The 23,820-nt window shown below is 63.5% G+C and overlaps 3 protein-coding genes across 5 annotated transcripts in view; 1 reads left to right on the forward strand and 2 right to left on the reverse strand.

Annotated features, from left to right (window-relative positions):
• Positions 1 to 7,098, forward strand: part of GLIS2 (GLIS family zinc finger 2) — a 33,797-nt gene extending 26,699 nt beyond the window's left edge. The window contains exons 4-7 of the mRNA XM_050968293.1: positions 698 to 874; positions 2,167 to 2,300; positions 3,434 to 3,552; positions 4,635 to 7,098. Of these exons, the coding sequence (XP_050824250.1) occupies positions 698 to 874; positions 2,167 to 2,300; positions 3,434 to 3,552; positions 4,635 to 5,443 (1,239 nt within the window). The 3' untranslated portion in view covers positions 5,444 to 7,098. The remainder of the gene's footprint in view (positions 1 to 697; positions 875 to 2,166; positions 2,301 to 3,433; positions 3,553 to 4,634) is intronic.
• Positions 7,099 to 12,104: 5,006 nt separating this feature from the next.
• Positions 12,105 to 15,179, reverse strand: PAM16 (presequence translocase associated motor 16). The gene is made up of 4 exons (XM_050968516.1): positions 15,059 to 15,179; positions 14,162 to 14,298; positions 13,545 to 13,610; positions 12,105 to 12,263 (listed from the first exon to the last, which is right to left on the reverse strand). Exons 1-4 carry the CDS (start codon positions 15,156 to 15,158, stop codon positions 12,171 to 12,173), a joined length of 396 nt encoding a protein of 131 aa, XP_050824473.1. The 5' UTR covers positions 15,159 to 15,179; the 3' UTR covers positions 12,105 to 12,170.
• Positions 15,180 to 19,336: 4,157 nt separating this feature from the next.
• The window catches only part of CORO7 (coronin 7), a 182,941-nt gene continuing 178,457 nt past the window's right edge, over positions 19,337 to 23,820 (reverse strand). For 2 of the 3 annotated variants that reach the window (XM_050968142.1, XM_050968144.1), the window contains 5 exons: positions 22,902 to 23,018; positions 22,637 to 22,772; positions 22,081 to 22,172; positions 21,496 to 21,582; positions 19,337 to 20,758 (listed from right to left, as the gene is read on the reverse strand). In XM_050968142.1, coding sequence (XP_050824099.1) covers positions 20,753 to 20,758; positions 21,496 to 21,582; positions 22,081 to 22,172; positions 22,637 to 22,772; positions 22,902 to 23,018 — 438 coding nt within the window. In that variant the 3' untranslated portion in view covers positions 19,337 to 20,752. Of the gene's footprint in view, positions 20,759 to 21,495; positions 21,583 to 22,080; positions 22,173 to 22,636; positions 22,773 to 22,901; positions 23,019 to 23,820 lie in introns of those variants that run through there. The other variant, XM_050968143.1, reaches the window with a different exon arrangement.

Raw genomic sequence — 23,820 nt, forward strand, 5'->3', positions numbered from 1 at the left:
GAGGGAGGAGAGGGAGAGGGCTGGGATGGGAGGGAGAGGGAGAGGGATGGGCTGGGGTGGTGGGGAAGGGAGTGGGATGGGCTGCGGCAGGGGGGTTGGGGGGAAGAGTGGCTCACCCAGCCTGTGCCTGCCTGGGGATGGGCACTGGGCCCACACGGGGTGTGCAGGTTGTGGTGTGGCACAGCTTGGGGGAGCTGGCCCCAGCTGGGGCGGTGGGGTTGGGTGCAAGAGGGAGGCTCATTGCACTGCAGAGCTTTGGGATCCAGCTGTGCAACATCCATCCTAATCCCCAGGGTGGGGCACTTCTGCCCCCCCAGTCCCCTGCCCCAGCTGGTGTCTCTGACCCACCCCCCAAGCTCCCTGCTCCAGCCGGTATCTCTGACCCACCACAGGCCCCGTCCCCGAACTCCCTGCTCCAGCCGGTGTCTCTGACCCACCACAGGCCCCGTCCCCGAACTCCCTGCTCCAGCCGGTGTCTCTGACCCACCACAGGCCCCGTCCCCGAACTCCCTGCTCCAGCCGGTGTCTCTGACCCACCACAGGCCCCGTCCCCGAACTCCCTGCTCCAGCCGGTGTCTCTGACCCACCACAGGCCCCGTCCCCGAACTCCCTGCTCCAGCCGGTGTCTCTGACCCACCCCCGAACTCCCTGCTCCAGCCGGTGTCTCTGACCCAGCACCTTTGTTCTCCCCCCACAGGATTTCCCATCCCTGCGCTACATCGACGGCCTCCCGAGCTCCTTCCAGTTCTTCCTGCCCCTGGGCTCAGGTGGTGCCCTGCACCTGCCGGCCTCGGCCTTCCTCACCCCCGCCAAGGAGAAGCGCCTCTCCCCAGAGCTGCCCCTGCCGCAGCAGCTGGTGTGTCGCTGGGCCAAGGTGAGGAGGGCAGCCAGGCCCCGGGGGGCTGGGCGGGGGGTTGAGCCCATGGCCTCAGTCCTGTGTAGGGTAAATCCCCTGACATCTGCGTCCTAGAGGGGGGCAGCGAGGGGCGTGCCGCGGGGCTGAGGGGCGGACGGGGGCAGCGAGGGGCGTGCCGCGGGGCTGAGGGGCGGACGGGGGCAGCGAGGGGCGTGCCGCGGGGCTGAGGGGCGGACGGGGGCAGCGAGGGGCTTGCCGCGGGGCTGAGGGGCGGACGGGGGCAGCGAGGGGCGTGCCGCGGGGCTGAGGGGCGGACGGGGGCAGCGAGGGGCGTGCCGCGGGGCTGAGGGGCGGACGGGGGCAGCGAGGGGCGTGCCGCGGGGCTGAGGGGCGGACGGGGGCAGCGAGGGGCGTGCCGCGGGGCTGAGGGGCGGACGGGGGCAGCGAGGGGCGTGCCGCGGGGCTGAGGGGCGGACGGGGGCAGCGAGGGGCTTGCCGCGGGGCTGAGGGGCGGACGGGGGCAGCGAGGGGCGTGCCGCGGGGCTGAGGGGCGGACGGGGGCAGCGAGGGGCGTGCCGCGGGGCTGAGGGGCGGATGGGGGCAGCGAGGGGCGTGCCGTGAGGGGTGTGCTTTGGGACAGGAGGATGCGAGGGGGGATGCTGCGGGGCAGGGGGGATGGGGTTAGGGGGGCTGCGAGGGGTGTGCCATTGGGTGGGGGGGTGGGGCAGAGGGTGCTGGGAGGGGCATGCCGTGGGGCTACAAGCATCAGAGGGGGGTGGGGCAGAAGGGGCTGCGAGGGCGTGCCATGGGGCTGCAAGGGGCTGGGGCAGAGGGGGCTGCGAGGGGCGTGCCATGGGGTGGAGGGGGCTGGGGCAGAAGGGGCTGCGAGGGGCGTGCCATGGGGTGGAGAGGGCTGGGGCAAAGGAGGCTGTGTGGCATGTGCCGTGGGACAGGTCTTTGGGACACTGCCCCTCCTGACCATTGGTGGATCTCTATGGGCCCCCTCTCCCAGTCACCCTTCCCAGCCCGGCACCCGCAGCCTCTGGGGCCAGGCACAGCCGTGGCGGGTCTGGGCTAGGGAGTGATGGGGCAGGGTGGGTACATCCTGGCCAGTCCTCGGGGGGCCCAAGCCACTTCCCACTTGATCCCTCCTGCTGTGCATCAAAACACCCACCCCGCCCCCAGCCGGTCCCCTGTAGCAGCCCCTCCCCCAGCCGGGCCCCCCGTGATCCCCCCCAACCAGACGCAGTGGGGCTCCCCCTGCTGCCACTGTCTGACCCAACCCTGCCTCCCCCCCTCCACCCCTGCAGTGTAACCAGCTCTTCGACCTGCTCCAAGACCTGGTGGATCACGTCAACGACTTCCACGTCAAACCGGAGAAGGACGCGGGTTATTGCTGCCACTGGGAGGGCTGCGCGCGCCATGGCCGGGGCTTCAATGCCAGGTGGGGGCTGGGAGTGCTGAGGCTGGAACAGTGAGCTGCAGGGAGGGAGGGAGATGCGGCTCGGGACCCTAAGACCGATGGGAGGGAAGAGGAAAGAGATTCAGCCAGATTGTGGCTTCCCAGGGAACCACGTGTGTCAGTTACACCAGCAACTATTAGTGACACGCTGGCTGGTTATGGGGCAAGGATGGGGCGGGGAATCGGGGCTGGGCGATTAAGGGGCAAGGATGAGGGGATCAGGGCTGGGTGGTTACGGGACAGGGACGAGGAGATTGGGGCTAGGTGGTTATGGGATGGGACGGCGATCCGTGCTGTGTTGTTATGGGGTGGGAAGATCAGGGCTGGGTGGCTAAAAGGCAGAGATTGGGGGGGTTTGGTCTGGGGCAGTTACGGGGTTATGGGGCATGGATGAGGGGGTCTGGGTGGAGTGGTTATGGGGCAGGACAGGGATTCAGTGGGGGGCAGGAGCAGATCTGGGCTCTGCCCTGATTCCTGGGTATGATATTGGACAAGTCTGTGTCCTGTCTGAGCTGGGAACCATTCCTGGCCCCTCTGGGGGCGGCTGTGGCAATTTGTGTGTCCTGTGATGGGGGAGGGGAACAGCTGTTCCATCAGCTCCCTGGATTCCCATGGCAGCTGCAGCCCCACAGCACCCTGCTGGGCCGGCTCACCCCAGCTGGGCCCCTCTCTTGCCGCGGTGCCTTGCCGGGCCGGCTCACCCCAGTCGGGCGCCCCCCTCGCCACGGTGCCCTGCCAGGCCGGCTCACCCCAGTCGGGCGCCCCCCTTGCCATGGTGCCCTGCTGGGCCGGCTCACCCCAGCCGGGCCCCCCTCTCGCCACGGTGCCTTGCTGGGCCGGCTCACCCCAGTAGGGCGCCCCCCTCGCCATGGTGCCTTGCCGTGCTGGCTCACCCCAGCCAGGCCCCCCTCTCGCCATGGTGCCTTGCCGGGCCGGCTCACTCCAGCCGGGCCCCCCTCTCGCCACGGTGCCTTGCCAGCCCGGCTCACCCCAGCCGGGCCCCCCTCTCGCTGCGGTGCCTTGCCGGGCTGGCTCATCCCAGCCAGGCCCCCCTCTCGTCGTGGTGCCCTGCCGGGCCGGCTCACCCCAGCTGGGTTCCCTTTTCCCTGAGGCAGGTACAAGATGCTGATCCACATTCGCACCCACACCAATGAGAAGCCTCATCGCTGCCCAACCTGCAACAAGAGCTTCTCCAGGCTGGAAAACCTTAAAATCCACAACCGCTCGCACACAGGTCAGTGTCACGGACGGGAAGCTTGGGTGTCACCCCCTTGCACACAGGTCAGTGTCAGGGCAGCCCATGGCCCAGCAGCATGGCCCTGTGGCATGCTGGGTCAGGCAGCCTGTGGCCTGGTGGCAGAGGTCCTGTGGCCCACCGGGTCAAGCAGCCCATGACCCAGCTGCAGAAGCGCTGTGGCACGCTGGGTCAGGCAGCCCGTGCCAGCCCATGGCCTGGTAGCGGAGGCCTCGTGGCATGCTGGGTCAGGTAGCCAATGGCCCAGCGGCAGAGGCTCTGTGGCATGCCAGGTCAAGCAGCCCATGGCCTGGTGGCAGAGGCCCTATGGCACGCCGGGTCAGGCAGCCCATGGCCTGGCAGCAGAAGTGCCGTGGCACGCCAGGTCAGGCAGCCCATGGCCCGTGGCAGAGGCCCTGTGGCACGCCGGGTCAGGCAGCCCATGGCCCAGCAGCAGAGGCCCTGTGGCACGCCGGGTCAGGAAGCCCATGGCTCAGTGGCAGAGGCTCTGTGGCATGCCGGGTCAGGCAGCCCATGGCCCAGCTGCAGAAGAGCTGTGGCACGCTGGGTCAGGCAGCCTATGCCAACTCATGGCCTGGCAGTGGAAGTGCCATGGCAGGCCGGGTCAGGCAGCCCAGGGCCCAGCGGAGGAGGTCCCATGGCACACCAGGTCAGGCAGCCCATGGCCTGGCGGCAGAGGCCCTGTGGCACACTGGGTCAGGCAGCCCATGGCTCAGTGGCGGAGGTCCCGTGGCACGCCAGGTCAGGCAGCCCATGGCTCAGTGGCGGAGGTCCCGTGGCACGCTGGGTGAGGCAGCCCATGGCCCGGTGGCAGAGGCCCCATAGCATGCTGGGTCAGGCAGCCTATGTCCTGGCAGCGGAAGTGCTGTGGCACGCCGGGTCAGGCAGCCCATGGCCTGACGGCAGAGGCCCCATGACCTGCCGGGTCAAGCAGCCTGTGACTGGAGGTGGAGGCCCTGTGGCACACTGGGTGTGGCAGCCCATGGGCTGGTGGCAGAGGCCCCATGGCCTGCTGGGTGGAGAAGCCTGTGGCAACCCATGGCTGTTGTGTCCCCCTGCAGGCGAGAAACCCTACATGTGCCCCTACGAGGGCTGCAGCAAGCGCTACTCCAATTCTAGCGACCGCTTCAAGCACACGCGCACCCACTATGTGGATAAGCCCTACTACTGCAAGATGCCCGGCTGCCACAAGCGCTACACGGACCCCAGCTCACTGCGCAAGCACATCAAGGCCCATGGCCACTTTGTGTCCCACGAGCAGCAGGAGCTGCTCAAACTCCAGCAGCCTCCCAAGACCCCCGTAGCCTCGGCGGAAGTGCCTTACGTCAACGGGGCGCAGCTCATCATCCCCAACCCGGCCGCCCTCTTTGGCGGGCACGCGCTGCCTGGCCTGGGCGCCTCTCTGCCCATCCCCCTGGCCCCGGGCCCACTGGACCTCAGCACCCTGGCCTGTGGCACCATGGGCTCTGCCACGCTGCCGGGGCTGCCCAGCCCCGTGCTGTCCCTCAATGGGGCGCCACTCAACTTGGCCAAGAGCCCCTTGCTGACATCTCCCTTCGGGGCCAGCGGGCTGGGACTGCCAGTGGTGTCCCTGCTTGCTGGCAAGACGGACGTGGAGAAGTGCCAGATGGGTGACACCAGGGTGGCCAAAGTGGGCAAAGCTCAGGGGCTCAAGAGCCGCAAAGACTCGTGTGATAGGACTGAGCGGGCCCGGCTCAGGCATGCTCCGGAGAGCCTGCCGCTGCTGCCTGGCACAGTGCTGGACCTGTCCACCGGCGTGAGCTCTATGGGCAGCTCTGAGGCCTTGCCGCCTGGCTGGGTGGTGATCCCCCCGGGCTCCGTCTTGCTGAAGCCGGCTGTGGTGAACTGAATGAACGAAGCCCAGATGCAAGACAAGGCACCACCTTGGCCCGAGTCTTGACGGGTGAATCTGCCAGCAGGATTGAGGGGGAGCCGGACCTCCCGCCCCTTCCCCTGTGACTGCCGCTTGGGTCTCATTTGGACCCTTCACGAAAGATGAGTTTGACTCTTCTGAGAATAGCAATAATCCCCATCCCAGCCCCGCGGCTGGCCCGCACCACCGACCCAGCACAGGCTGCTCCAGAGGCCTCTTCGTGGGACCCCTTGAGATAGCTAACTGCCCCCTCCCTGAGTCAGCCGCACCCAGGCGCCTCCTGCTGGCTCTCCAGGGTGCCAAAGCTGGCGCAGGACACAGCAGGAGCGGGCTCATGGCTCTGGCAGGCACCAGGGTCAGTTGTGGCAGCAGAGCGGGCGCTGAAGAAGGGATGATTGCGGAGGGACCAGAGCCAGGCTGTGGCTCTGGGAGCAATGGAGTGTGGAGCTGGATTGGAGCCCTAGGGCCAGCCTGGTGTGCCATCACCCTGTCTCTCTTTGGGGGCTACCTGCCCCAGGCCTAAGGCAGTGGGAGGCGCCGCTATTTTATTTATCTCACCCAACCCCCTACTCTGACAGGTCCTGGGTCGGGCCCTTGTCCCTGGTGCTGACCAGGCGCCCCCTGCCTGAGACCTGAGCCACGCAGCCCCTGCACTGGGGTCCCAACACCCAGCGCCATGCCCACACCCCCAGTCAGTACCAGGTGATCATGTCCTAGCGCCCTCTGCTGGCTGTGTGAAGTCCAGTAGCTCGGTGGGTGTGAGCGATCCCAGAGGAAGGGCCCATTGACGCCCCCCAGCCTGCGGTTCCTGGGTGTGGTGGCCCCTGGCCCCTGCAGCAGAGCTGCCCCCTTGGCACTGGCCACGCCCTCTGGCCATCACACATGGCCTGGCAGGGAGGACAGTGCCAGCAGAACCCACAAACAGTCACGTCCCCCCCCCTCCACCAAGCCCCATGACGCGGGCAGCCCTGGGCACCTTCCTCTCTGGCTCAGGGTAAGCCCCCCACCCTAGGATTGGCACTGCCATGGTGTTGGGCTGGGGGGGGGTGCTCCCTCCACTCCAGCTCCAGTTCTCGCACACTGTGGGACGCTGGCTCGTTTCCAGGAGCTCCCACAGGAGGGGGCTCTAGCACCTTGCTCACCCCAACCCCTGCCACTAGCCCTCTCCCATCACCCACCTCCCTGTACCTGTGCCAGCCCAGCCTGCAGCACAGCCAGCACCCTTGGAGCCAAGCAGCATTTTCCTGCCACGCGGCGCTGACCTGGGAGCAGCCAGCCCAGCCATGTGGGACCACCAGGAGCAACCGAAGCAGCGGTGTTCCTGTTGTCACCCCCCCCACACACACAGCTGACGGAGCTCCCACCAGCCAACAGGCGCCCTGCCCAGTCTGACCCTCTCCCTCCTCCAGAGCAGATCAGCCGGGCCCCGAATGCACCCAGCCGGCCCCGGGCCCGGGCCCCAGTGGAGGAGGCAGAGGTACTCACCCGCAGCTGGGCTTGCCCAGCAGAGATGCCGGCAAGACAGGACCACGATGAACTTCTGGACTGCAGCCCCATCGCCCTTCAGCCCTGGGTTGACTGGACTGAGACAGACAGACTGACCCCTCCCCTAGTCACATGGGGAGCCCTGCCCCCGGACCCCCCCCCCGACAATGCATACTGGCTGAGTATGCAGCTCACCAGCTCCCGTGCCCCTTCCCCAATGATGGGGGAGGGCGGGGGCAAGATCGCCTTCAGCTCTGGTAGTACCTTAGCATGTAATGCAAGTGTGTGTGTGGCTGGCCGGCACCACAGGGTGGGAGCCCCCCGCCCGCCTTCCTGGCTGTGAACTCTGGCGCTAGTGTCCTGGCCAGCCCAGCTGGGAGGTGGATGTCAGGGGCAGTACTTCAGTTAACACCCTGAGTGGGCAGATTGCTGCAGCCCTGCCCTGCAGGGAGCCCTTGGGCCACTGCCCACAACCTGGTGCTGCACCTGCCAAGCCCCCATTCTGGCCAGCTGCCAAGGTGAGCCCCATCAGGCCTGGGACTGAGCCCCCACCCCACTGTTCCTCCCCCCAGCAAGCCCTGCTGTTGATGCTCCCCAAACTGGTTTGCTGCCACCCTTTGGCCAGATCCCCCCACAGACCCATTGCTCATCTCCCAGTGACTGGCTCAGCAGCTGCAACCTTCTCCAGCCCAGTCCCAGCCCCAGCCTGACTGCCCGGAGCCCTGGTTAGCCCTGCCCTGGCACATGCCACCTCCCTGAGGCATGGCTGCCAGGCTGCCTGTGGGCACATGGCCTGGGCAGGCTGGTGCCCTGAGAACTCCCCTGGGCCTGTTGTCAGCCAGGGGCTACAGCATATGCAGGTAGGAGGGACCCCATTAGCCCTGTCCCCCACACAGAGTAATGCCTATGGGCTGGGTGCAGCCAGCTGCCCCACGTTCTTCTCTGGCTTCATCGATGGGCCTAGCTGTGCCCCACTCTATCCCTGCCCCAGGGGGGTGGGTTGGAGACACCCCAGCCAGCCCTGTGGGCAGCCTGGTGAGCAGCAGGCCCAGCGCCAGGCTGAGACCAAGCAGCCGTGGGTGACAGCTGGATGCCCCTGCGGCACCCCGTCCTGGGGAGGAGCAGCAGGAGGCAGAGCCTGGCCCATCAGAGCACTATGGTTATGGGTGCCAGCTCCTGGGGAGCATGAGCTCCCCTCCCCCAAGCACCCTGCTGGTTAGAAAGCTAATTACACACACAGCACAGGGCCACTCTCACTGCCCATGGTGCAATCTTGGGGAAGGGCTCTGCTACTCCACAGTACTGGGGGCTGATATGTCTGCCTCTCCCAGCCACAGGGCATCACAGCCCTCGCTCAGCAGGGCGGGTGGGGGGGGAGCGGTTGGTAAGCTGCTGGGGCTGTGCCCTGAGGGGGCAGCAAGCCAACCTAAGTTACAGCATTAAATGTGGGGTGGCCAAGGCTGTGGCCTGAGACTACAGCTCCCAGCAGGCACTCTACCCCCTTCTGAGCAGTGCCTACTGGGAGCTGTAGTCTCCAGGCAACACCTGCCCATAAGGAATAGAGCCACAACAATGCACAGATTGGGCTCATGCCATGCGGCCCAGCGGGCTCCTCCCAGCCTGGCGAGGGCCTGGTGTGGTTGCCCCCAACAGGAAGCAGATCTGGGCAGGGTTGTCCCCTGCACAACGTGGGTCTGGAGGTTCAGCTGTGGCCAAAGGGCAGGCATGTTGGCTGGCTGGCACCGCAGAGCTGCACTGAGCCGTTGTGGGTGATGCCTTTGGGCTCAGCCCGTCTCTTCAGCTGGTGCTGGCTGGATGGCCCCGCGCAGTATGTACCGTAAGCTATCCTAGACACTCCAGGGCCAGCCAGGCTGGCCTACGGACGTATAAGCTACATAAACTCTTTAGACTGATTTAGCACTTTGAGTGGCTGCTCCAGAGCCAAGCTCCTTGGGCACAGCTAGGCCTGGGCATGGCATGGCTGTGCCCACACCTGCAGGAGCAGGCCCAGGCACTTCCTGAGGACAGGGCATCTCCAAGCAGCCACTGCTTGTGCTCAGGTCTCCTGGCCTCTCCCCCTTCCCATGCTTGCCCCTCGGACACTCCCTCCCCCACAGAGGGATTGCTCAGTGCTTGCCCCAAGGGGCCCACCTGGACTACCCCTCCCTTGCAGGAGGGGTCTCGCTGTTTTTTCTCCTCCTTCTGGTACACAAGGGGGTTCTGCGTACCTCTCCCCTGCCCTCAGCAGGACCCCTGCTCTGCTGCCACCCTCCAACCAGGAGATCCCCCGGCCAGGCTCTAGCCCCCCTCACTGGCCACATCCTCCACCTCAAAAGCTCCATTGCAGCTGCTGGAGGAAGGGGCCCTCAGGGTCTGGCTGTTACAGCACTGCAGCCTGGCTAGCAGGGAGCCAGCCCCCCAGAGCCAACACTTGGGGGGAACCTGGTGCTGCGGGCGAGCGCCATGCCTGCCAGCTCTGGGGCTGCCTTCTCACCCCAGGCCAGGCAAGCAGCATGCCACTCAAAGGGTTAACAGTAGCACAGCATGTGCTTTGTGATAGACTAGGCCTGCCAGGCCGGTGTACGTTTTGTTTTTCGGTCGTCGTCGCACATTCCAGGCTCGGTATTTTACCCATCTCTAAGTGCCTTTCTCTGGTAGTGTATGTTCTTTCTCCTCTCGGCTCCATTGCTGTTAGCATAGCGTTTAACTAAAGAAACAGAGCGAGACGCTCATGACTGCCCCTCTTGGCCTCCACAGGAGAGGAAGTTTAGTAAGAAAACAATAAAGTGAATTGACAAGTTGCCGTGGCTGTGTCGGCCTGTGATTGCTCCACCCTGCTCAGCGCCGCCTAGGGACACCACCTCTGTGAGCACATCTCAGCAACGGGCACTGCCTGTGCTGAAAACGGGTGGAGGATTGCACATGAGCTGCTGGCGACGAGAGGCAGCGGGCAGAGCGCTGGTGTGGGGATGGGAAGAGCTGGGTTTGAGCCCGGAGCTCCCGGGAGATCTTGGACAAGTGGCCACCCATTTCCCTTCTCCCTTGGTGCCTAAGCTGGTCCACAAGCTCCTACCTCCTCCCAACTCTGGCCAGTGCCCAGCGCAATGAGGCCTGCAGGTACTACCAAAATGGAGAGGGGGAGCCAGGATGCTGCAACCCTCAGTTTGGGAATCACTGAGCCCTCTGGTACCGAGGTCTCTCCCCCTGGGCCAGAAGGGGCCCCAAGGAGGTCAGGCTTAGAGTCATAGACTTTAAGGTCAGAAGAGACCAATATGATCGTCTAGTCTGAACTCCTGCACAACACAAGCCACAGAATCTCACCCACCCACCTCCTGTATCAAACCCCTAACCTATGTCTGAGCGATCCGAGTTCTCAAATTGTGTTTTAAAGACTTCAAGGTGCAGAGAATCCTCCAGCAAGTGACCCATGCCCCATGCTGCAGAGGAAGGCGAAAACCCCCCAGGGCCTCTGCCAATCTGCCCTGGAGGAAAATTTCTTCCCGACCCCAAATATGGCGATCAGCTAAACCCTGAGCATGTGGGCAAGACTCACCAGCCAGCACCCAGGAAAGAATTCTCTGTAGTAACTCAGATCCTACCCTATCTAGTGTCGCATCACAGGCCATTGGGCATATTTACCGCTAATAGTCAAAGATCAATTTATTGCCAAAAGTAGGCTATGCCATCATACCGTCCCCTCCATAAACTTATCAAGCTTAGTCTCGAAGCCAGATATATCTTTTGCGTCCATTGCTCCCCTTGGAAGGCTGTTCCAAAACTTCACTCCTCTGATGGTTAGAAACCTTCATGTAAGGATTTGGGATGAACCTCAATGTTCTCAGGAGTGTCCATCTCCCTGTGCAGCCAGCCCGGGACAATCAGGAGCGAGCGAGGGAATGTCAGAGCCCGTCCTGCAAGGCCAGGGGGCCGAGAAGGGCTTGTGCCAAGCAGCACAGAAGGCAGTGCCACAAAGGCTGTGCGTGTGTGTCATTGTGGTACCAATGGCCCTTAGGAAATGGAAACAATCTACTATGCCAGCTGGGCTCAGGCAGGGTTATTCCCTCTGGTCTGTTCCCAGCCAGATCTCAGGACTTGGTAAAGCTAACCCCCCATGGGGTGGGGGCTACCATCCCCCTGAGAGCTGTAGGATTGTGCTGCTTTGGGAACATGTTGCCTGCCGCCCCCTGGGTGGCCTGGTAGTTACGATGATCAGGAGTGGCAGGAGCATGGGTCTGACAGCTGTTGTGATCAGCGGCTGCCAGAGCTCACCTCACTGGAGGGGTTTGTGGAACAACGCTGTGCCCCAGGAAATACTCCAAGCATCTCAGGGCAGCTGAAGCCTGGAGTTTATGGGGGAGCCCCTAGAAGACATGTGGGCTGCTGTCCTCCCCAGTCTGACAGGGGCCCAGGCCGGTGGTTTTCCTGTGGTGGTGACAGGCCAGCAGAAGGGCAGTTACAGCTCCTGGGCTCAGCCGTTCCCCTTGCTCTTGGGAAGCAGCCACAGAGGGGCCATTTGCTGCACTCTAGTTTGGCAAACCCCTCAGAAATAGTGCCTGGTGAGATTTGGTTCCTAAGCCCTCTGGGCTCAGTCTGGTCCCAAAAGCCTGGCCTCCGTGGCTGGACAGGAGTGGCTAAGACAGGCAGCTGGGGCTTTCCAAATGGCTGGGCAGAAAATGCATCACTGCAGCCCCCAGGTGAAACCGGCAGCCCTGCACCCTGGTTAGTCTCCTTGCCCCGCTAAATTGCTGGGCTCTTTAGGCTGCCCTCGCCCCCAGGGAGAGCTGGGTATACAGGGGTCCTGACAGTTAGGGTGGGCTCATACTGATTCCCGGGGGCCCAGCAGCGGGTCTCCTCACACGGCAGCTTCCCCACATCCTACCAGATCTCTGCCCATGTCATCTGAGTCTTCCTCCCCAGCAGACACTGACCTGAGGGCGCTGATGGACCTGGCCAGGGAGTGGAAGGGCAGATATGAATGGTCCAGGAAGGAATGCTCCTCCCCCATCTACCTCACTGCCCACTTGTCCTAGTGCATTAGGGGAGGCCCCTGGCCATCTGGTAGTGGATACAGCTGCCCGCAGAGCAATGGGCCAGGACGTGACCCCCCATCTCTCCCACGGAATCTCCTGAATCCAAACCACACAGAGGAAGCTGCAGAGAGGGGATTTATTGACTGGCTATAATTTAGAGGGGCTGAGAAGAGGGCATAGCGGGGTAGTTACGTCTCTGGCTTCTGCTCCTGTTCTCTTTCACTCTGTCTCTGGGCCATGATTCGGAGTTCTTCGTCCAGCCGCTCCTTGGCTCTCACCACCTGCAGGACAGTGTCTCCAATGAGTCTCACCTACTGCCCAGTCCGCCATATCCAGGCCGGGCCTCAGGTCCAGGATAGCCAAGGGACATGGCTGCACTTCACAGGGAAGCCAGGAGGAGGCAGCAGAAACCAGCTGTGAGACTGGCTAAGTTCCCTCTAAGCTGCACAGCTGCCTATTAAGCCCTGTGCAAGGGCTCAGGCGAGGAGAGGCACCCCTCCCCACTGGCCCCAGTGCGGACCTGTCTCGGCCAGGGGGAGAGGAGCCCCACCCCTGGCCCAGCCCCAGTGTAGATCTGCCTCGGCTGGGAGAGAGGAACCTCTTCCTCAGCTCGGCCCCAGTGTGGACCTTCCTTGGCCTGGGGAGAAGCCTTTCCCTCAGCCCGGTCCAGCCCCGCCAGAGAGAGGTGCCTTTCCCCCAGCACCGAGCTGCTGCGGCGAGAGAGAGCCGGGGGGAGTCATCTCTCCCCACTGCAGCCCCAGGGCAGCCTGCACCCCAAACCCCTCATTCCTGGCCCCACCCCCCCCCACACTCCAACCTGCTGCCCCAGCCCTGAAGCCCCTCCCACATCCCAAACCCCTCATCCCCAGCCCCACCCCAGAGCCTGCACCCCCAGCCAGAGCTCTCACCCCCACCCTCTTCCCCAGCCGTGAGTCCCCTCACACATTCCGAACCCCTCGGCCCTACTCCCACCACATGAATTTTATTATGTGCACCAATATGAAGGTGATGTGTCACACATCATCTCCATATTGGTGCACGTAACAAAATTCATTCTGCACATTGGACGTAAAAAATTAGAGGGAACACTGGTGCCTGGCATGGTGGGGGCTGCTGATAGTGGCTCCAGGCCAGAGCCCGCCATGCAGCAGCAGAGGGACCTGAGAAAGACGCTGCAGCCCAGGGCAGTTTGCCCCCTCAATCCACATGCCTCAGAGAGCAAACGGACACTGTGCCAGACCCCAGGTAACTCGGCCTTTCTCAGGGTCCGACATGCTGCCATCAGAGACACCCAGGGTCCAGCCTGTGTGACAAGGGGCCCAGAGAGGTGTGGGGAGTGGGCGAGGTGTGGGGATGGAGACACCCAGAGGGCACTGCCAGCAGGACGTTCACCCTGCTCAGAGGGGTAATTAGAGCACCACAAACAGCGATGACAGGCTTAGGGCCTCCAGCCCCAAGTGCCAGCTCCCAAGAGAGCCAGCTGACTCCCCAACCGGTGAGCCAGCCCAATAGCCTGGCACAGAGCAGGACGGATGCCCAGACCCATCCAATACCCCGCTTACCTTAGACTGCAGGTAAAATGATCCCCCCACTGACTTGTCATTGACCTTGAACAAGTGATCGTAGTTCTGCCAAAGGAAACAAGCCAACCGTGAGCTGTCTCTGCCGGCTGCCCGTCGCTCTGCACTTCAGCGCGCTGCTAGCTAGCTGTTCTAAGCCATAGTGACAGGTCCCTCCAGGGGACAGCCATGGCAGTGCCCACATCCTGAAGAAGAGGGAGCAGCCACCCTCGCTCACTGATACTTGGCCAGCAAGGGCATGATAATTCGCTGGGGGGCTGTCATGGGGGGTTGCGTCCAAGCATTTCAGCCCAGAACCTCTCTCCCCCCGCAGCACTGGAAAGCCCTGATTACAGGGCAGAGAGGAAGGTGCAAATGCCTCAGTGCACCATGGGTAGCAGGCCTGCTGAAGGAAGCTGCTGCACTGAGATCAGAGGTGCCCAGCCCCAACTGGCCACTCACACTTACTCCCTGGAGCAAAACACAGCGCCACCCAGCCATCTCCTGCCAGAGCGAGAACACCCGGCTGCAGCAGCTGGGGAAAAGGGGCTGGCCTCTCAGCAACCTGCTGCCATGCAGGCCTGCCTGCTGGACTGTCCCGCTCCGAGCCACAGCTTTACCTTCTGAATTTCCTCCGGGCTGAGCTTGGAGACGTTGAGGATCTGCTGGGCCTCCTGCAGACTGATCCCCGAGATGCTGGTGGCTGCAGCAGACTGGGGCCCGGCACGTCCCCGCGCATCGGCCGCTGCTCGGCTGGCTGTTCAGAGAGACCCTGAGCTGATCACTCCTCCAGTCACAGCCCACTCTCCCCGGCCCACCTGGCCACTGAGCTCACAGGAGAACTTGCCTGGGGCTATTGAACATGCAAAGGGAAGTGCCACAGGACCTTTATTGACATAAGAAAGGGGTGGGGAGGGGGAAAGAGGGCAGGGGGTGGCCACGTGAGCCAAGGAGCCTGGGTTCAATTCCAGTCTGTCACAGGCTGTGTGGGGCAATGGGGATGATCCTGCCCACCCTCCCAGAGGATCCCCCTGCTCTCTGTACAGCACTCGGAAATGTCCCCACTGGGGCCACAGTAAGCCTGGCCCAGTCAGCCACCGAGCAGTGCCCCCAGGAAACACTTCAGGCCAGACTTGGGGGCACTGCTCCCCAAGCTACAGAGGCCAGCTCCGACAGCAAATCTGGGGCCCCCAGAGACGGAAATCCCAGCCCAGGTCCCCATCCCCGCTCCCTGCCCGGCAGCAGCTCGTGTTACTAGCCTAGGTCCATGAAGGTAACACGCTAACACTAACACATGTTACTGGGCAGTTACCACAAGCAATGGTGCCAGTCCAGGCTGCCTTCCCTCAGCAGCACAGACCCGATGCCCCGCTCCTGCCAGCAGCCCTTTAACATGCAGAACACAGACTCTAAACCACAGCCAAGGCCAGGGGTCACCCTCAAGGACAACATGAGGTTTCCATGGATACCCCCCTTGGGTGGAAGAGACAAGGCTGGTGACGGTGACTGGTGCTTACCTGCAAATTCCTGCCGGAGTGCCCGAGCGAAGGCCCTGCCCACCACCTGCACCCCCACCACAATGATCTGTGCCAGGTACTTGGCCTGCAGACAAAGCATAAGCAGTCAAACACCCGCTGCTGACAGGGGCCTACGAAAGAGGCCTTCTGTGTGGGTGTGCCCAGGTTACTCCTCAGACCTTGCATCGTTCAGGAAGGGCATGACGTAAATAGGGAGATCCAGCTCTCCTTCTCCCCCCACAACTCAAGCACTAGTCAGCTTAAAAGCCCTCTTCTCTCCCAAATCATTCACCCTGCCAAAAGCCAGCAATCGGTTAACCCAGCCAGTGATGCAATATGGTCCAGAAGAGCCAGGGGCAGATCAGGTACAGTGCCCTAGGACTAGTTAAACCAATAGCTATGGGAGCCCAGGAAAAGCAGCCAGATGTGACCCCAATGCTCGCTGGGCACTGGATGCAAAAGGGAAGCTGGTGACTCACAGTGCGGTTCTAGACAAACCCTGCACTGGGGATGGGGGGCACTTTACCAGATCGTGCATCTGACTTCAGAGTAACGTCAGCCCAGGGTGTTTGGGTTACACAGCGAGTGCCTTCTAGTGGCCAGGAAGCTGCACGTTCCTGCTGGCTGTATGCAGAGCAAGGCCAGCCCGGCCCTGGGCACTGCAGGGTGGGCACTGGAAACAGAGGAGCAGCTAATGCCCCTGCATTAGGATGTGAAAGTGACCAGAAAGGCCACTGTACACTGATACCAGGCATTGGGCTCATCCCTCACACCAGGGCTGCCCAGAGGATTCAGGCGGCCTGGGACAAAGCAATTTCAGGGGCCCCCTCCATAAAAAAAGGTTGCAATATTACAGAACACTATATTCTTGTGGGGCCCATGGCAAATTGCCCCACTTGCCCCCCGGGCGGCCCTGCTCACACCGGTGGCGCTGATGAGCCGTGGTAGCCAGACTGGCAAGTGAACAGCGGGCACCGCAGGAGCCAGGCAGGTGACACCTTCTGCCAGGCAGAGCGGGTCAAGCGCTGCCCTGGCGCCTCTCTCCTGAGCCACGGGAGTTTTTACAGCCCCAGCCTGGGACGCCGCAGCGCACACGTGCCCTGCCCAGGGCTGCTTTCCACGGGGCACTAGGCGATGGCCCGAGCGCCGTCTAACCGGGGTGCGGTGCCCGGGGGAGGCCGGCAGCCGGGCCACGGAGCTGGTCTGTGCGGCCCAGGGCCGCGCCGCTCACGGGGGCCTGGCAGGGCCGGGCTGCATGGACCCAGGGCGCCCCGGTCCCGGCCCCGCCGCTTCCGCCTGCCCGGGCAGGGGCTTGGGCCGGGCGAGCACCCGGGTCTGTCCCAGCGCCGCATGGGGCCCGTGGGCGAGTCTGTGAAACGCGCCCCTGGCAGGGCCGAGCCACGCGGCGGGGCCCGGGGCAGCCCCGACTCTCCGGCACCCCCCGGCGGGCCCTGCGCGGCTCGGGGCAGCGATCCCGCCCCGCTCACCATGGCCCCGGCGCTTCCGGCCCGCGGCAGGCCCCGAGTCAGGGAGCGAAGGGCAGCGGCCCCCGCGGGGGCGCCATAGAGACGGTGCCGGGCAGAGTGTCGCCGCGGCCATCGAGCGGCAGGTGCCGAGCGCCGCGCGAAGGGATTGCGCCCCCTGGCGGCCGGTGGGGCGGCTGCAATGGGGGCGGGGGACAGGTAGCTCATCCCCACCTTGGCCCAGCGCCATCATCCCCGTGCCACGTGCTGTGGACGTGCCCCACGGCCTGACCCACAGCCGCCCTCCGCCCTGGGGGGCAGCAGCGCCACGGCCCATCTCTAGCGCTTGAGTCTGGTCTGGGCTTTGGGTCGCCCGGCCTGAGATCCGCCAGCCCCTCCCGCCACGCTCCGCACCCGCGGCCCTTCCAGTGCGCTCCTGGGGCTTGGGCCAGCCATGGGGCAGGGCCCGGCCCCGTCTTGCTGGCAGGGAGAACACGGGGCAGGGGCGGCTTTAGACATTTCGCCGCCCCAAGCACAGCGGCATGCTGCGGGGGGCGCTCTGCCGGTCGCCAGTCCCGCGGCTCCGGTGGACCTCCCGCAGGCCTGCCTGCAGGAGGTCCACCGGAGCCGCGGGACCAGCAGACCCTCCGCAGGCAATCCGCTGAAGGCAGCCTGCATGCCGCCTCAACCCCCTCCGACACGGGGGCAGCAGGGAACTGGCTGAGCTGGCATTTGGCCACGGCCCTGGCACAACACAGCCCTGGCGAGCAGATTGCCCTGGCATCAACGCTAGCAGGGGCAGAGCCGTCGGGCTGCAGTCTTGTCCCATGGCACAGCACTGTGCGGGGGCACTGCTTCCAGGCTAACAGACACAACCCCCTTACCGGGTTGGCTTGGCCTGCTCTTGCTAGTGCACTCCGGTTCAAACACTGACCAGGCCTGGCAGCTTGGCAGGGCTGATCTGCCAAGCTCACGGCGTAGCTTGGTGTGCGTGTGCTGTGCTTGTAACGGTGCCATGCTGGGAGCCGGCAGCTGATCAGTGTGATAAACAACACCTGTGCAGGGTGCAAACCAGGCTGGAAAGATGTTTTCTCACCATATCACAATATTTCACAATAATTCCCAATATTGTGAATCACAATAACCAGTTTAAAAACATCTTCACCCTCCCAAGTGGGTCAGCCAAGAGGTGCCCAGTGGTCCCATTTGGGCCTCAGACTCTGGGCTCGAACTGGAGCCAGGTGGAAAAATTCCAGCCAAACATTTTAGGTCAGAATTTGCATTTGTCAAAATTGGACTGTTTTGATCTGTGCTGACAGAGCCCTGCCTGATGTCTGGCCAGTGCCCCCGCCCGCCTGGCAGGGAGACAAGCCTGGAAGCCCTGGACAGGCACCCTGGCTCGGGCAGCCCACCACGTCCACAGAGTTGGAGGCCCCAGGGCTCCCACACTCGTAACTCCAGGGCAGCTGTGGCTCTGGGGCAGCTCAGCAGGTGAACGACCCCTGAACCAGACCTCCAGTCCTTTGAAATAGCCAATTTCAACATGTTTAGGTTTGGTTCCAAATCGCAACAAAACCAGACTTCAATCAGCCAAGGGGGAGGGGGGCTTTGGTAGGTTGCCCCTGCTACCAGCCCCCTGCCCATGCCTGGTGCAATAGTATTCACTAGGACAACAGGGAGTCAGTTACCCCGTGGCACTGGCAGTTCCCTTCCCCCAGGGCCTTGCATCTGAACTCAATCGTCTCCATGTTTTGGGTCACCTCCACAGGGGCACAGCCTCACCCAGCTGGGCCTAGGTGTAGTATGGCTGCGATTCCCAACCACTCCCAGGCGGTGCGCGCACCAAGGGCAGCCATCTCCCAAGCCGCAGGGAGCCCTGAGCTGTGAACATGGCCCCTGCAGGTTCCAAGCAGGCCAGGACGGAGCATTGGTGATGCGCTTAGCAGGAGCCGAGGGTACCTGGCACTGAAAACTGCTGGCTGCAGGACAATGTGCTGGGCTCAGGGGCTGTGTGTACCACTGCTGCACCCCTGTATCCCACCAAGGAAAATGGAGGGCTGGCAGAGCCCTGGGAGGCACAACAGTGGTGGTGAGAGCTAAGGCTCACCCACAGGAACACCAGGTCTGAGGGGAAAAGGCACAGTCAGCTGCAGCGGCTCAGGGACTCCCTGCCCGTGGTACTCAGCACACGATCTAAGCCACACTGGCTACCTGCATTGGGCTTGGCCCTCCCAGTGACAGCAGCTGCAGCCCATGAGCCCAGCTGCAAAGCCAGCCAGGTGACGGGCAAGTGGGAGTTGGCCACAGGCCGGTACCAGCAGGCCAAGAGGCAGGTGTGAGAATCCATCCCCCCACAGCCCCAGAGGAAGCCAGCTGAGGAGGAGGCTTTGCCTGCCACGCTGCCTTTCAGGACTACAGATTTGCTGCCTCTGTTTTTTTTTTTTTTAAAGTACCATTTTTTATTAAAACTCGCAGCACCATTTCAGAAGCTCCTTCCCCACTGCTGGTTGCTGGCATTCGTCCTCTCCCAGTGGGCACCCACTGAGTCCCAACTTCCAGATTCCTGAGCCCTACAAAGCACAGCCCTGCCCAGCTCGGTCTTGGCACAGCCCCAGCCCTGCTCTGGCACTTGGGCTTGTTGGCAAGGCAGTGCCCCTCGTGGTGCCAGGCCCCCCAGGAAGAGCTGGGCAGCTGTGGGCCTTGGCTTGGGGTAGCTCACCTCTCTAGCCCCACCTCTGCTCTCTCACCCCGAGAACATTCTCCCACCGCCCAGGCAGGTCACATACCGGGCAACATCACATGCTCTCTGCATGCCAGGGTCAGAGTGAAATCAGTAGTAGTGCCTAGGACGTGAGGCTGAGTTGTAACTAAGTGGGCACCGCCCACCTGCAGCAGAAGCCTGTGCCCCAAACCCAGCCTAGAGTAGAGGGGAGGCTCTGGAGGCGTGGCAGTGGGGTTGCAGTGGCAGCTCCGGTGGGGCTAGGGCTAGGTGTGGGCTGGCAGTGCCACATAGGCTGGGCACCCTTGGGTTTCTGATTTCTGGGAGGCGCAGCTGAACCACAGTGCTGAGCTTCAGGCCTGTTCCATCCCTGCTCTCCACCAAGACTACCCACCAACACCCCTTGCCCACCCTCCAGACAGGCAGCCCTCGAGGCCAGGGTGTGGTGCCCCTCGGGGGAGGCTTGTGCTTTGAACGTCTGCCTGACGCGAAACAGAACAAGTGAGACTCCACCTTCAGATCTGAACTGAAGAACAAGCTCAGGCCAAGCCCCTGCACTGGATCGACAGGTGCCAGCAAGCCAGGGGCAGCTGGGGCGACAGCCGGACACAGAGAAGGCACTTGGTGTATGTTGGGCTGTGGTGATTCCAGCCTCTGGCCCTTGCTCCCTGCAGCCTGAAAGAAGGCCCCGATTCAGCAGCGTGGGGAATGTGCAGGCACTCCTGGGTAGGCTTGTGGAGATGTTCAAGGCACCTGCTTCCCTGGGTGTCAGACCCCTACTCCCTGTGAGTTGTGAGCAGGCTGGCCTGAAGGAGGCACTGCAGGCTGCACCCTTGCTTGGGGGCTGTGCTCAGTCAGGTCGTGAGAACAGGGAGGATTGGTGGCTATGAAAGGCCAGGCTGGGAGCCCCAGACCCCACGGTGGCACCCCCAGCTCCCCACGGCTCGCTCCTTCCCCAGCCTTGCAGCCCCTGGGGTGGCTCTGTCCCTACCCCCACCACCATGCCATTAGCTGGGGCCCCAAGCACAACATGGACGTCAGCCAACCAGTCCGAGGGTGGGTGGTTTGAGGTGCCCGGAGGAGCCTGCTGGTCCAATGGGCAGATGGTATAAACTCCTGGCCAAAGCCGTGGGCAGCATGGCCAGCCCCGGCCTGGCAGCCCAGCAGTCGGCGGAGCTTCCGAAGCCCTGCCAGACCCCACGCGGAGAGGAGGGTGCAGCCTGGCAAAGCTGGCAGGATCTGGCTCACTCTGTCCGTTAGCCCATAGGTAACAAGGCAGAGCCTGACGCAAAGCTGGCTTCCCGGGCTCTTTGGGAAAGGGCTGGGGCTAGGCCTGAGCCCCTCCAGGGAGATCGGTGCTGGATTGGGGAGTGGCGAAGCCCTGGGGTGCATGGGCACAGTCCAGTGAAAGGCAAGGCCGCAGCATGAGGGCTGCGAAGGCCAGGCAGGGAGCCAGCAGCATTGGCACGGAGGAGACTGCAGTTCCAGGAGACAGCAGTCACCCTTCCAGGGCTAGTCCTGCAAAGAAAGAGATGGAGTCAGCGGGAGCCCAGGCAGGGCGCCTGGCACACAGATGTGATTGCTGGGCATGCTGCCCTCTCTGGATCCCCCCATATCCCAGACAAGGCTCCTGGCACACGGGTGTGATCACTGGAAACACTGCCCTCTCCGGATCCCCCCTCATCACGGGCAGGGTGCCTGGCACAGGGGTGTGATCACAGGGCACGCTGCCCTCTCCGAATCCCCCCTCATTGCGGACAGGGTGCCTGGCACAGGGGTGTGATCACAGGGCACGCTGCCCCCTCCGGATCCCCCCTCATCGCGGACAGGGTGCCTGGCACAGGGGTGTGATCACTGGGCACACTACCCTCTCCAGATCCCCCCACATCCCAGGCAGGGCACCTGGCACAGGGGTGTGATCACTGGGCATGCTGCCCTCTCCAGATCCCTCCACATCACAGGCAGGGCTCCTGGCACAGGGGTGTGATTGCTTTCTGCTCCCCCCAGAGCCCCACAAGTCCCTCTGGGTATGGAGGGGCATGAGGGTTTCTCCTCAGGGAACTGACCGTAGCTCCTGTTGCCCAGCTTACCCCGTGGGGGTGGGGAGCAGGAGGTGGGGGTCCAGGCAGCACTGTGGCCCCAGCTCTCCTCCCCTCATGACCAGCGAACTGAGTGACTGGCTCCTGCCCCCCACCCCCAGGGGAGCGTGTCACAACACCCCCCCGTCACCCCAACAGCAGCCCCCCTGGCCCTACCCATTCTGCTTCATCCACTCCTTCGAAGGATTCCTGCGGCAGGGGGTCGTCCCGGTTACCCAGCTTGGCCACCATCGCGCTCAGCAGCTGCAGGGAGAAGGGCAGAGCGTTGGTGCCATCCTGCGATGGGAGCGAGGGGCCTTCCCAGCGCTCGCTGCCCCCACGGTGTCTGCTACTGGCAGCCAGGTGGGGGAATACGGACGCTGCAGCCCTGCTCCCCGGCCCCGGTCACAGCATGGAGACTAACTGTCCAGTGGGCACTGGTGTGCCAGATACTCCACCCTCCCTCAGGAGCGCTGGCATGTCAGTGCATGGCAGGAGGCTCCATGGGGCTGGTGGATGGGGTCAGCACCTGGTGAGGAGGGGACTCCTGGTGGGCATGGTCAGTGTCAGGTGGGGAGGGGGCTCCGTGCGGCTCGTGGGTGGGGTCAGTGCCTGACATGGACAACGGCGGGACCCAGCAGGGTCAGTGGTCCCCAGCACTGGGCCAGGTTCAGCCTGAAGCTGTGGGGGCAGGATGGCCTGGCTGGGCAGTGCTGGCTGGAGCGGGCAAGCCAAGGCACATGGGTCCCCGGGGAAGCCCACCTCCTCCTTCTTCTGCTCGTCAGACTTCTCCTCCAGGTAGACTGAGGCTGGGACGTACTTCCGGGTCGGCGCCTCCTGCGGGGCCGCGCTCACTGGCACAGACGGATCCAGAGGGAGAGAGCAGCATCATCAGCTCCCATCTACTCTCCCTGTTCCCGCCCCCAGCACCACCCAGCCCTGAGCTCACCGGCCTTCACAAAGGGCCACCAGAGAAGAGCTCCGCATGGCCTCCTCCAGTCTCAGTCAGCCTGGGGAGCAGCCTGCCCGCCCAGAGCCTGGCAAGGACCCTCAGATCCCTCCCCTGCCCGCCCTGAGCCCAGCAAGGGTTTGCCGGTCTGATCAGCCTCAGCTGGGGCTATAGGTCCTTCTCCCAGTGCCACAGAGCCAGGGACACCTCCTCCCCTGAGCGCCCTCACTCCACCCCCCGACACTGGTGCATGTGGGGAAGAGGAAGGTGTATGGGACTCACTCGACACCACCTGGGGCCCAGCCCCCACCTGCGCTGCGCCTGGCGCTCTGGGTCTCCCCCGCCCCCCATGGCCCTGCCCTCGCCCACCTGGCATCATGTCCGGGGGCTGCAGGCTGATGGTGCGGTGCTGCCCATCGGTTCCTGCGCGCCAGGCCACAGCGGGGAGGGCCGGCTCCCAGCACACTGCAGTGGCCGGGTAGATGTCGTCCTGGAAATAGTCCTTCTGCACAGGGAGGAAGGCCAGGGTTAGGGGCTGGGAAGAGGGTGGCAGCAAGCCAGCGCTCACTCCTCGAGGCTCAGACTCTCCCAGCCCAGCCCCTCAATGCAGCCCAAGGAGTCCAACGCCACCCACCTTGACTCGGGGGACCCTGAAGGCAACCGGTTCGATGGAGCTCTGCCTCAGGCGCAGAGCCCTGGCAAACTCCACCTCCCGCACATCGCACTCCGTCTTGGGCAGGAACACGAAGCCCTGGGAAAAGCAGAGAGGGAGATGTCAGAGTCCCGCCCTGGCCCGGCAGCAGCACTTCCTGGGAGCCTGGCCCGTGAACCTCACTTCCGGGGCACTGGGGATACCGTCAAGTCCTGCTCTCCTGTTCAGCGGGGGCAGGAATGGCAGTGGAGTGACAGGCCCACAGGAGACCATGTTCAGGCAGTGCTGCCAGCTCCCTGGCACTGCCTACTCAGGGCACAGGATTTGTGCAGGGCCCATGGGCCTCTGCAGAGTTATAAGGCAAACCCAGAGAGGGAAGGCCTGAACCACCAATAAGATGCAGCCACTTCTGGTGTGGAACCTGGCAGCTGATTAACAGCACAGGACAACAGCATGCAAATGAAGAAAACTGACAGTTATTTGACACTGCAGTGGGGCTGAATGGAGGCAGAACGTCCTCACCCCAGTTGGAACAGGAGTCCAGTCTGGCATCCTGACCCCTGCAAAAAGTACCATGGGGTGGCACACAAAGGATGGTACTGTCCCTAGGCCCCACCTTCTCCTCCCACTTCTGCCCCTCCCCAGCACAATCTCTATAGCACCCTGTGCCACACGGCTCCTAGTGCAGTCTGGGATGCCTGGGCTGTGAAGGCCAGGTGCCCAAAGCCCATGATAAAGGCCCTACCATGGGACCGGTCTGTCGACTGCTATGTGGGCAACGCTCACCAGGCCAGCCCCTGGGGCTTAGCATGAGGAAGGGCAGTTCAGAGCCCCCTTCTCTCCCTCCCTGTACCACACCCCACACTGTGGAGAGCCAAGCTCCCAGGCACACCTCTAACCT

This window comes from Gopherus flavomarginatus, chromosome 9, assembly GCF_025201925.1.
Source record: "Gopherus flavomarginatus isolate rGopFla2 chromosome 9, rGopFla2.mat.asm, whole genome shotgun sequence".
Lineage (NCBI taxonomy): Eukaryota > Metazoa > Chordata > Testudines > Testudinidae > Gopherus > Gopherus flavomarginatus.